The following is a 12,562-nucleotide window of genomic DNA, read 5'->3' as shown; positions in this document are numbered from 1 at the left end:
ATGACAACTGACGGACTAAAACAGTGCATGGTAACCTTCGGTGTGGAGGATGTGTTCATTGTTCTAACACACGCAGTACCAAATATTTAAATCATCCACACTCTGCGTGTAACATGATACAAGGTTTGTCAATTGTAATACAAACCATGTGGTATATATGCTTAAATGCCCTTGTAGCTGAGTTTATGTAGGACAACCAAAAATATATTACGAAATACGTATAGCAGAACATAAGGCTGCAATAACAATATAGATTATACAATAGCGAGAATCTATCAAGCCATGAATCGCGGTTCTGCCTCAAGTCATTTATAGCAGTGCAGTTTCTGAGGAGGGTTGGAATACAGTTAATCTGCTAATGAGGAGTGAGCCGTTCTGGATTTATATTTTTAAAATCTATGAAACCACAGGGACTTCATGAAACATTCGATCTCAGTCCAGATCTCTCAAAAATGTTAAAATTAAAAGATTCATCTTTGTATGCCAGCTTGAATGTTCAGGTGGCCAGGGTTGAGAATCTTCTTCCGGTCTTCAGTTTTGAATAACTGTGTTTAAGTTAACTGTGTAATGTGATATGTAACATATAGCAGAATATATGGCTGTATGTTAAAGGGTTTTAATATATCACTGTTTGAGTTTAATTATTGTATAATTACACTGTGTGTGGATTAACACTTGATTCTAAAACACCTGATGAAGACACACTGTGTGTCAAAAGGCTTTGCTGTCTTCATGATTTCATATATATATTTGAGATGTTCAGTAGCGGGAGACTTGGTAAACTTTGACTTCTTTTGACTGGTGTTTCAACCAGAAGTCTTTCTTGGCGTATTCAGTTATGAAATTATAAATAATTATAATATTTTTTTTTTTCTAAAATGTATTCTAACCAGGCAGGGAGGGGGTTAAAATCCTCCCTGCCAAAAACACGTGCACATGCACGTTTGTTTAGTTTAATTGTTGTGTTTTAATTTGTTAATCGTGTTTAATGCTAATTATTCCCTGCACCTGGTTGACATTGTAAATTAGAGCCAGGTGCAGGGTATTTAAAGAAGGCAGTCAGTCTGCTCTGGGCTGCTGCTGTGTGTGCAGAAGCCCGACTGTGCGCGTGTGTCCCACCGAAATTAAAGAACAAAGGCAGCGTGTAAACCTTTTTGTTTTGTGTTTTAAGCTGTGTTTGTTTTGTTTCGTTTGTGCCGGTAAACAGCTTAGCTGTCCGACTTATTAGAGAAGGTTCCAGTTTGTGTTAGATAGTGCTCGTAAGAGCTCGGCATTTGTTTCCATTTTTTCTCGTTTTATTTTTGTTATTAAAAATAGCGCGTCTGCGCTTTAAAACCTTCAATCTTGTGTCTGGTTCTGAATTCAAAAGGGAGAAAACGATCCCTATCCGCAAGGCTCGTTTACAGTGTTTAGAAAAGACAAATTATTTATAAACTGTTCAGTTTGGTACTGACTGTTCCGTCTTCTTTCCCCTCTCTCTCTCTCTCTCTCTCTCTCTCTCCTCTCAATTCCACGTATACAATACCCCCCCCCCCCATACACACTCTCCTCTTCTCCTCTCCCCCTCCCCCCTAGTCTCGTCTAGAGCAGGGCGAGTCAGTTCTGTCCTCCTCCTCGGACCCCCAGCCCTGCGATGTTGCTGCCTTGCTCAAGCAGTTCCTCCGGGAGCTGCCTTCCCCCCTCCTGCCCCTCTCTCTGCAGGCTCCCCTCTGTCGGGCCCAGGGCTTACCGGATCAGAACCAGCGCCACGACGCCACGCTGCTCCTCACCGCCCTGCTCCCCGCAGCCAGAGCGCTAGTCCTGCGATACCTCTGCACCTTCCTCAGGAGAGTGGCTGACAGGTTAGACTTACCTAACTCTCTGCACCTTCCTCAGGAGAGTGGCTGACAGGTTAGACTTACCCTAACTCTCTGCACCTTCCTCAGGAGAGTGGCTGACAGGTTAGACTTACCTAACTCTCTGCACCTTCCTCAGGAGAGTGGCTGACAGGTTAGACTTACCCTAACTCTCTGCACCTTCCTCAGGAGAGTGGCTGACAGGTTAGACTTACCTAACTCTCTGCACCTTCCTCAGGAGAGTGGCTGACAGGTTAGACTTACCCTAACTCTCTGCACCTTCCTCAGGAGAGTGGCTGACAGCTTAGATACACCCTAACCCTAACCCTAACTCTCTGCCCCCCCCTGTAAACCAAGGCAATGTGAAAGAGATTCATGGCAGACCTGCGGTCAAATACTGTCTCAAACTGACAATGTGTTCTGTAATGTATTCATTCCAGTGGGTGGCAATTAGAGTAATAACTGTACCAGTTACAGTAAATCGGATGCACATACCCACCATAATGCATATGTACTCCATCTTAATCCAGTTCTGGGTCATTGCAACTACACTGTACATTTCCAAATGAAGGCAGCAGCATTTATTTAAAATTGACTGAAACAGCTGCAAAGCTTATTTGAGGGTGTGGGGTTCATATGAGAATATATACGGTCATTGTAATTACTGCAGCATAACTGTAGCTGTAATTGTAACAAGATATATATATATATATATATATATATGTGTGTGTGTGTGTGTGTGTGTGTGTGTGTGTGTATATGTATGTATTATTTGTCATTGATGTGGCTCTAACGGTGGCTGCCGATTTGTCCCTCTCTCCCCGCTCAGGGTCTCTGATAACCGGATGAGCGCTGGAAGTCTGGCGCTGGTTTTCTCACCAAACCTGTTCCAGTGTCCCGGGGCGGGGGGCCGGTTCACTGCGGGGACCGAGCGGCTGCTGGAGAGGCAGGCCAGCGTGCTGAGGACCCTGATAGGGGCCCCGGAGCGCATCGGTGAGCCGGGGGGAGGGGGATCTGGGTTCAACTGTTTAATACTGAGACATTCTGACACTGATAGGGGCCCTGGAGCGCATCGGTGAGCCGGGGGGAGGGGGATCTGGGTTCAACTGTTTAATACTGAGACATTCCGACACTGATGGGGGCCCCCGGAGCGCATTGGTGAGTCGGGGATCAGTTCAACTGGTCTGAACACACACACTGAGCACGTCGGTGAGCCAGGGGGCAAGGAGGAGATTTGGGTTCAAGACACAGACTTGCAGAGCATGGGAGGAAGTAAAGGGGGAATATCTTCTCTGAACTGCCTCTCTTGAATGAATTGAATGTTGGACAGTGAGCTTGTTGTCCACTCGCTCTCGCTCTCTCTCGCTCTCTCTCTCCTAACCACCCCCCCCTCCCCCCGCTCAGGCGTTGTCCCCTCGTCCATCCTGGACACTGTGTCGCAGTCTCCGTCGGGGGCGGAGCCAGGGTGTGCCACTCCCAGCGGTGAGGTCATGGAGGAAAGCGAGGATGCTCACGTGGACAGTGCCACCAAGAGGAGGAGAAGGCGCAGCGTGGGAGGTACTGCCAGATCACACCGCTGACAATGTCGCTGAGCATGGAAATGGCAATAAGCCTCCTGTTGCACAGCAGTGTTCAGGGAGTCTTATTTCCATCCTTGATCATTTGAATTGCTTTAGATTTTATACAGGTGAAGAAGTGTAGAAACAGCTGCTTGGGTTTGTGTGGATCGCTGTTGTCCTCCACAGAGTCTAAGAAAAGCAGCGATCCACACAAACCCAGGCAGCTGTTTCTTCACTCTTCACATTGCATCCCAATAACCGAACAGTCGGTTCGTGCACCCTAGTTTGTACGGCACGCTTCACGCATTTCTGCACATATCCGGTGAAATGCTTTTGCGGTTGTCACGATAAAAAAAAAACTTGCTGTTAAGGTTATTTTTTTTTATGTAAGCCTTTGAATAAAGTCTTTTTGATACTGCTCCCTTTGCAGAGATCTTCGTCGATGCGCTCAGCAAACTGAAGACCACCCGGACCCCCACAAACACTCCCATCCAACTGGACAAAAAGTGTGGTGAGTGGAGAGCACTCGCTGAATGTCTCTCCAGATCTGCACACACACATTATCTCATGTCGTAGCCCAAGTGTGTCCCATTAAACTCATAGTAAAACCAGGAATGGATCAAACCATAGTGCAATGGGAGTCTCGTTATTGGTTGATTTTAAAAATAAATAAATAAATAATATCAGGTCGTTTTGGACAACTGGTCCGTGAACGTCCTGTTTTAATAATTTTTTTTTTTTTATCAATTATTTACATTTTTGTGTACCTACAGAACATTTTTCTTTTTGATTCCCAGCAGTTTTCCTTAAGCATTTCCTCATGTAATAGAAATACAGTACACCCTCACTATAACGAACCTGTTGGGGTCCAAGCCTTTTGTTCATTATATTGAGGGGTTTCGTTATAGCGAAAAGACAATCAAAATGAACGATACACTGTTGGAGTAAGTTAATGAGATGAGCTTGTGAATAAAAGTCGAATTACACGCACCTGTTCTTCTCATGCATGCAGAATTCTGCCTTTGCTTTATCCTATTCTTAAAGAATTGAAACGCAGTACAAAAATCTCAAATCCCGAATTGAAGCTGAACTTTTATTCAGAATCAGTCTGACACGCATCGTTTCAAAGTGGACCAAATCTTAATCCAGCGTGCAAGAATCCCAAACTGAGCTTTTATTCCAAATCAACCCGACATGAAAAGTTTGACGTGAAAAATTCATCCGATCTTCAAGTTTTTGTTGTGTGTGGTTTTTTTTTTTTAATCAATTTTGCTTTGCCGCGTGGCTGCTGAACAAGCCAAAACAGAGTGCTTTTTGACAACCTATATTCATGAGAGAGATTTGCCTGCGTTGCTCCTTTTTTGAAACGATCAATGTAGTTTTCAGCTTTGTTGCAATATAGAAGATTTTTGTTTTGGAGGGCATAGTTACACAGCGCACGCTTCTTAAGACAAAATAGTTGACTTCACTGCGGAGGTGGCATCCTGTGCGTACAGACCGGGATGTTGACAGTGTGTGCTTTTTTTTTTTTTTTTTTGATTCAGGGGCCAGGTTTGATATAGCCGAATGTTTGTTATAATGAAGGTGTAATATATATGGAATAATATTGAACAGCAGTTTCTCCCATTCCAGGTTTTACTACAAACTTGATTAGCTCAGGTGTGTCTCTTAGTAAACTCGTAATAAGACCAGGAATGGATCAAACTGTTATGCAATGGGAGTCTCAGTTCTCATCCTGTGTAAACTCTCTTTGTGTGAATTGTGTGACGCCTGCTGTTCTCCCTCCAGCCCTGCAGGGGGCGGTGAGTCTCTCTGTTCACTCCTCATTCACCGCCAAGCGCAAAGCCCCTGAGGAGGCGGTGCCTGGGCCAGAGAGCTCAGCGAAGAAGAGGTGAATCTTTTTATTACAATTTTTTTTTTTTTTTTTTTTTAACATAATATTATTATTCAGATATACCGTTACTGTACGTGTCATACAAAGAGGGCAAGAGAATGCAACACACTCTCAACACGATCAGAGGCAGCCACCCAACACTTAGAAACATATTATAAGAGACACCCAACACACCACAGATTAACTGATACAAAACTGAGGTACAGGGTGAGGGGAGAGGGAGGAGGGAGGGCAAGAGAATGAAACACACTCTCAACACGATCAGAGGCAGCCACCCAATAAAAAAAATAAAAACAGACACAAAGCTGCTTGTCATGCTGTTTGTTAGACCCTGTTGTGCTGTAAACATTTCGAATGCTTTGTGGATGATACTCCGAGTGCAGATCTACACTCTCAGTGTGATTCTAAGTGTAGCTGCTGATAATGTGTTCTCATAGGGACGGGGCTTCTAAATACACTGAACAGCTATTCCTGAACTCTTGTCGTGAATCACCACAACACAGACTTTATCAAAGAAAAAGATGTTCCCTCTCGTGTGTGTTTCTCTTTGCAGGCGGTCAGTGCAGGACTCCAGCCACGACCCCCAGATCCTGTGTCTCTCCCCAACAGCAGGTGAGATCTGCCATTCATAGCACAATAATAAACAGAGTCCACAGCTATGGCTGTTTAGCATCACTCTATAGAATGAACTAATTTTGCTTCATAAGTTGCTTTGTTTTGCTTCAAGTGGAAAGAAACCTGCTGAATAATGTTACGTTAACATATTGAATTGCACACAGCTTTGTAGTTTTTCCCCATATACTTAACGAAAAACTGCCAAACTGAAAAATGTGAAATCTGACATGAAATGCTGTACTACTATTATGGCTTCCAGTAGATTTTTGCGATATTGTTTTGTGGTTTCTTTGATTTACAGGATGTTAAATAAAAGATCTAAATGATATTTTTTTTTAATTAGGTCTCAATCCTAAAATTCGAGGTGATGGAAAACTTTTAGCCACAGCTGCACACACTGTGTACATGAGTGCAGCATGAAGCTATTTTATTCTGAATTTATTCAGTCTTTACTATATTTACAGATCTGCCGCGTGTGCGTGTGCGTGTGCGTGTGCGCATGCACTCTCATCCACATTAATGTTGCATCATCAAAAGGAAGTAGGAGCTCTCTGATGGAGAGCTTTTCAGATCAATTACAAACATTATTAAAGTCTCTCTCTCTCTCCCTCCCTCTCTCTGGGTGTGTGTCCCAGCTCTGTTGGCCCCCGAGGACCCTTGTGAGGTTGTTCCCGGCAGCCCGGGGAGCTACCTGGAGCGGACTCTGGGGCCCGGTGCCCCCCCACCCCGACGCACCACTCCCCAGTCCTCCTCCAAGAAGAAAAAGAGGAGGAGGAGAAGCACCCGCACTGACCTGAAACAAGCGGCGAGGTTAGGAGGGGCTGCAGAGAGAGGCACACATTAGTACCAGCGATGGAAATAAGACTCCCGTTGCACATCAGTTCGGTCCATTCCTATTTTTACTGCGAGTCTAATATTAAGACACGCACGCACACACACACACAGCTTGTTACCTATATGCACTGTGGCTAATCAAGCTGGTAGTAAAACCTGGAATGGGCGAACCTGCTGTGCAGTAGGAGTCTTATTCCCATCCCTGGTCTGTCACAGTAAATGGGGCTAGTCTATATGTGTCTCTGTACAGTGATGAAAATAATTCTCCCCCTCTCATCTTCCCCCCTCCTCCCAGGCTCCCCTCGGGCCGGGCCTCTTTCCTCACTCCCGTGAAGGTGGAGAGGAACACGGGGCTCCGGAAATCTCTGCGCCTCTTCACCCTGGGACAGCGCGGCAGCAGGGATCTGGTGAGCAGGGGTGTAGTCCGAAATATTGATTTTCTTGCCCTGTCTTTTTCTGGAGCTCTGCATCCAATAAAATTATGGACTGACCTTTTTAACTGTGATTCAGGGCTATGTGAGGTACCCTAGGGCTAGAATCTAGTGCCATTGCACCAAAATTTGCACCCCTGTCTATGTTGGTCTTGTATCACAATGCAAACGATACAGACCTCTGTTTACGATACAATACATCATGTATCAAAGCATCACGATTGAAAGATAAACAGTGAGTCATTTTACCCTAGCTATTGTTAATATTCTCTTTCCTTCCCAGAGTGCACTGGGGCCTCTCAGTTTCGAGGCAGACAGTTGGACGCTGGGCAGGAAGAGGGTGATTGACAGCCCAGATAGACCTGCCCACTTCAAAGGGGAGGAGCTAGCCTCTGGACCCGCCCATCTGGCTGACCCAACAGGAAGTGGTGGGTGGAGTTTAATAAGCATTGTATAGTCTCACCAATAAGGTCATGTGATTGTGAGTCATGGAGGATGGTGTGCTTGTACAGGAAATGCACACATGCAAAAAATCTAATGGATATTCAACTGCAAGGATTTAGAAATGTCTTTCACCAACTTTATTAAAAAAAACAGACTCGACAACCCTGCTATACTTCAAGCTAGTATTTAAAAAAAAAAAAAAAAAAAAAAAAAAAGGAAAATTGTTACAGAAAGCCACCAGCAGAGGGAACCCAACACTTACAAAATGTATCTGAAACTAAGGAAATAATTTCTAATGCATGTGGGGGTTTTATTGCCTAACATTTATTCTCTTTTTCCTCTCTTTCTCTCCCCCCTCATCCCTTCCCCCCTTCCTCGCCCTTCTCCCCATATCCTCTTTTCTTCCTCCCCCTCTCCTCTCCCCTTGTTCAGAGTTGGAAGTGGCGAACATTGATCCCCACATCCTAACCTCCAGCCCAGTTGAGCTGAGCCCCCCTGACACCAGCCTCGCAGTGCAGGTGGACACCCCACTGCAGCCAGACAGACAGGAGGAGAGCGAGAGGGAGAGGGAGAAGGACTGGGAGGAAAGGAAGGAGGAGGAGAGGGAGAAGGACCGAGAGAAGAGAGAAAGGGAGGAGAGGGACAGGGACTGGCTGTCATTCGATCTCTTTAGATCAGGCTGGCGAGGCAAGAGAGCCCCCAGGAGATCCTTGAGTCTGCCTGAGGGAATAGCAGAGCTTGGGGGTAAACAGGCAGAGGAAGGGAAAGGAGAGGGGGAGCAGGAGAGAGTGATAGAAGAGAAGGGAGAGGGAGAGCAGGAAAGAGTGATAGATGAGAAGGGAGAGCAGGAGAGAGTGATAGAAGAGAAGGGAGAGGGAGAGCAGGAGAGAGTGATAGAAGAGAAGGGAGAGGGAGAGCAGGGGAGAGTGATAGATGAGAAGGGAGAGCAGGAGAGAGTGATAGAAGAGAAGGGAGAGGGAGAGCAGGAGAGAGTGATAGAAGAGAAGGGAGAGGGAGAGAAGAAGAGAGAGGAATTCAGCATTTTCCGGATGGTCATGCAAGATGCCTGGCCCCCGAGGAGAAAGGAGAAGGAGGATGAGGATGAGAAGGAGGAGGGAGACAGGCCGGTTAAAATGGTAGTTCCTGAGTTGGTCGCCCCGCTTGCTGGAGAGGAAGAGGAGAGGGAGGAGAAGAGAATGGACTGCAGCACTGCTTCTGCTCCTGTGGAAGACGATGAGGCAGGGAGAGACTGTAAGAAAGTATCCCAAGTCTCCTTGGACCCCGACTCCTCCTCGCGTCTCTCCGTCACCGATCGGATCCGCCGCTTCAACAAGCTCTCCTCCCGCCTCTGGTCCCCCTGGCAGGGCTCCAGCTCAAACGTGGGGGCTTCAGGGGCCCGGTCCCCTTTGCTGTTCCAGCGCAGCCCCGTTCTTAGAGTGGCGGAGCGTTTTGGAGGCGCTGCCGTGGCGGGAGAAGGGAGCTTTGTAAAGAAGAAGGGGGCGAGGCGATTCGGGAGGTCTCTGAGTCATGAGAGTGTGATGCGAATACTGGAAGCTCAGAAGAAAGGAGGAGAAATGGATGGAGATGAAGAGGAAGTGCTTCAAGTGCACAGCCAGCCCCAAAACGGCAGTTCTGCTGTATCACCCCCTGCCACCCAGACTCCTGTAAAAGGACCCCAGGGGTCCCCAAGCCCAGAGTCGCCCCCCACATCCAGACCTTTCTCCGAGTCAGGTGTTGGAGGCGGAGAGGAGGTGATACAGGGGGTCCCCGAAATTTCCTCTTCTCACGTCAAGGATGGAAGCTTCAAGCAGTTCACTTGAGCTGCGAAAAATGACGGGGTTCCCCTACCGACTCCCAATGTTTTTTTATGATGATTTTCTTGCATAACTTCATCAGGATGACATGGTCAAAACGATCAAAGTCAAGCAGACACAGACATCGTGGCTGGCGGATCATTCTTCAACACAAAACAAACAAACAGACGGTTCTGCTGGTGCTGCCTTGTAGCTTGACTTCAGTTTAGTTTGTACCCCAGTTTCATCACTGTTATTGGTGTTGCCTTTCAGGATAAGAGCTGATCTAGGAGTTTGTGAAACTTGCTGTTGAAAGATTTCAATAATGGCTTGGTTGCTTTCCCATTTTCTCTCTCTCTCTCTCTCTCTCTCACTGATTCGATTGTAAGTCTCACAGACTTGGGTGATTTAGAGATTTATTTAAAACAGTTATTTCGGATTAGAATTTGTTTGTGTGTGTAATTATATGTATAAATGTTGTTTTTTTCTTTATCATTGTATTATATAAAAAGCTTTGTTTTATTTATAAATGTATGTATAGATGTGAGTGCACACATTTCGCTGTGTTCAAGAACCTGTCACAAAATATTAATTCGTTTTATTATTATTATTTGTTTCAGAATAAAATGATTTTTTTTCTTTTAAAGAATTTGGTCTGAGGCTCTGTAATTTGAACACACTAATGCAAAAAATATTATTGTTATGCATTCTATGAAATATTTGTCCTTTTTTCCATTTAAATAAACAACATCCAACTGGTTAACAAATCTTAGGCGATGTATAAATATACATATAAATAGCAGTGCATACATCTGGTATTATTCAATAGTGTGTTACTTTAAATGATTGCATCGTGCTACAAGACAAACGGCAACTCTTTGTAGTGGTTCTTGAATGAAGAAGTGTGTTTTACAGTTGGTAAGCATACATACCCCCCTGTCTCATTACAGTTTATTTTATTATTTTTTTTGTTAAATGATCATTTGATTTTATTATGCATCATGCAAGTAGCCAATCAAATATGCAAACCGACTTTAAAGATCATCAGTTTATAAAACCTCTCTTTTTCACACACGGCAGCACAGAAGCTGCTTGTCTCATAGCTGCCTGCAATAGACTCCACCTATACACCCCAAGTAGTATAAAAGAGAGGGGACTGTACCGTCTAGCAGCGAGTCTAGCTCAGGAGAAGGGATCAGTACTGAAGTCACTTCCCATTCCTCTGTGCAGTGCAAGGGTAGCAGGGACAGACACAGAACGCAGTGCAAGGGTAGCAGGGACAGGGACAGACAGACACACACACACAGACACATACACACAGACACATACAAACAGACACACACACACACACACACACACACACACACAGAGCATAGAGCTCCAATACAGGTGACCAGATATTATATTTGACAACTTTATTTTCCCCTATTGGGCTTGGGATACTGTGTGTGTCTCTATCTCTCTCTCACACACACACACACACACACACAAGCTGTCTTGTTCTTTTGAAGAGTATTCGATTGCAGAAGCAGTCTCTCAAAGGAGATCCCTCTCACCCTCCTTTTCCTTGGAAGAGATTGTCTCGGATGTTCCCGAACATTCCCGAGTCCGGATCGAGGAGGATTAGCCTGGCTGCTGCTGGGATTGTGGTTGGGAGCTGAGAAGCAGCGTGGAGACCCAGTGTTTCATCGGATCACGAATCTGGAGGTACCACATTCTTTTCGAACTCGCCAAGTAGGAATCGAAATCTCCCGTCATTTTTCAGACAGGTAAGAGGGGCTTATGTATTATTATTTAGACCAGGTAATGTTTTTTTTTTTTTAATTTGTTATATTTTAATCCCCTATAAAATCTTGCTTTCTTTTTTTTTTGTATTGCTTTTTAGTTAATATTACTGTATCATGATATATAAGTTGGTCTGGTAATATGTAGATATGAGGGAATTGGAAAAAATAATGTCTTTTTGGAGCACATCAAAAAAAATATATATATATATATTTGTAATTGTGTAGTAAAATAAAAATGCATTTATCTATACAGGGTTCTCTGATATTATTATTATTGTTGTTATTAATAATAAATTCAATGCATTTCCCGAAATCTTATTATTTTTATTATTGTTAAATATTGTACATAATCAATTAATTTACTGAAATGTTTTGCTCATTCTATGCAAAATTAACTGGACAAATGTGACATTTTGAAAAAATCTAAAACATGAAATACTGTACAACTGTTGCAATCTCATTTTGTCTAAATTATGTTCATATATTTGTTTTTAACTATGTCTCAATCCTAAAATTCTAGGTATTGCAGAACCTTAGACCACAGCTGTACATATTGACTCATAATGTCCTCGTTCCTCCCCTACAGAGATGCCTCGCCCCGCCCTGCTCTTGCTCCTCACACTGGGATGCCTGTGCGGGGGTCAAGAGGAGCCGCTGATCGGACAGGGAGTGGGGAACGCGGTCGGGAGGGCTGTGCCCCCTGCTCCGGGCCGGGGGAGGTCCCGAATGGGGGGGGTCCTGGACTCAAATCCAGCCCTGGTCGTGACGGAGAGGCGATTCGTGCGGCGGGACTGGTGTAAGAGCCAGCCCCTGATCCAGACGCTGAGGGAGGAGGGCTGTCTCAGCAGGACTGTGGTGAACCGCTTCTGCCACGGCCAGTGCAACTCATTCTACATCCCTGGGGGGGTGGGGCTGGGGGGCCAGGGGGAGGAGCCTTTCAGGTCCTGCGCGTTCTGCAAGCCCCGCCTCCTCAGCACCGTCACCGTGGGGTTCCTCTGCCCCGGACGCAGCCCCCCTGCCAAGAGACGGCGCCTCACCCTGGTCAAGGAGTGTCGCTGCACCTCTATCGAGCTCCACTGAGAGGGAAGAGACTCCCATTGCAGAGCGGTTTAGACAGACCAGATTTTACATCCATTCTGTGAGCCCAATAATAACTCAAACTGGGAGTCTTCATTTTAATATTATTATTATTATTATTATTATTATTATGATGATGATTATCGATAGAGCTAGCATGTATTATATATATATATATATATAATTTGTGCGTGCGTGTGTGTGTGTGTGTGTGTGTGTATATATATATATATATATATATATATATATATATATATATATATATATATATATATATATAATATAATTTGTAT

At 44.8% G+C, this 12,562-nt stretch overlaps 1 protein-coding gene across 1 annotated transcript in view; it reads left to right on the top strand.

Annotated features, from left to right (window-relative positions):
- LOC117416021 (rho GTPase-activating protein 11A-like) overlaps window positions 1-12,338 on the top strand; it is a gene marked incomplete in the record, with an annotated part of 18,821 nt that extends 6,483 nt beyond the window's left edge. Inside the window, 11 exon segments of the mRNA XM_059026619.1 lie at window positions 1,576-1,841; window positions 2,665-2,828; window positions 3,240-3,392; window positions 3,825-3,905; window positions 5,183-5,285; window positions 5,842-5,900; window positions 6,539-6,713; window positions 7,033-7,144; window positions 7,452-7,596; window positions 8,045-8,863; window positions 11,947-12,338. Coding sequence (XP_058882602.1) covers window positions 1,576-1,841; window positions 2,665-2,828; window positions 3,240-3,392; window positions 3,825-3,905; window positions 5,183-5,285; window positions 5,842-5,900; window positions 6,539-6,713; window positions 7,033-7,144; window positions 7,452-7,596; window positions 8,045-8,863; window positions 11,947-12,272 — 2,403 coding nt within the window.
- Window positions 12,339-12,562: the final 224 nt, after the last annotated feature.

The sequence above is a fragment of the Acipenser ruthenus genome, chromosome 7 (assembly GCF_902713425.1).
Source record: "Acipenser ruthenus chromosome 7, fAciRut3.2 maternal haplotype, whole genome shotgun sequence".
NCBI classification, from domain to species: Eukaryota; Metazoa; Chordata; class Actinopteri; order Acipenseriformes; family Acipenseridae; genus Acipenser; species Acipenser ruthenus.
This window is presented reverse-complemented; position numbering and strand designations above follow the sequence as displayed.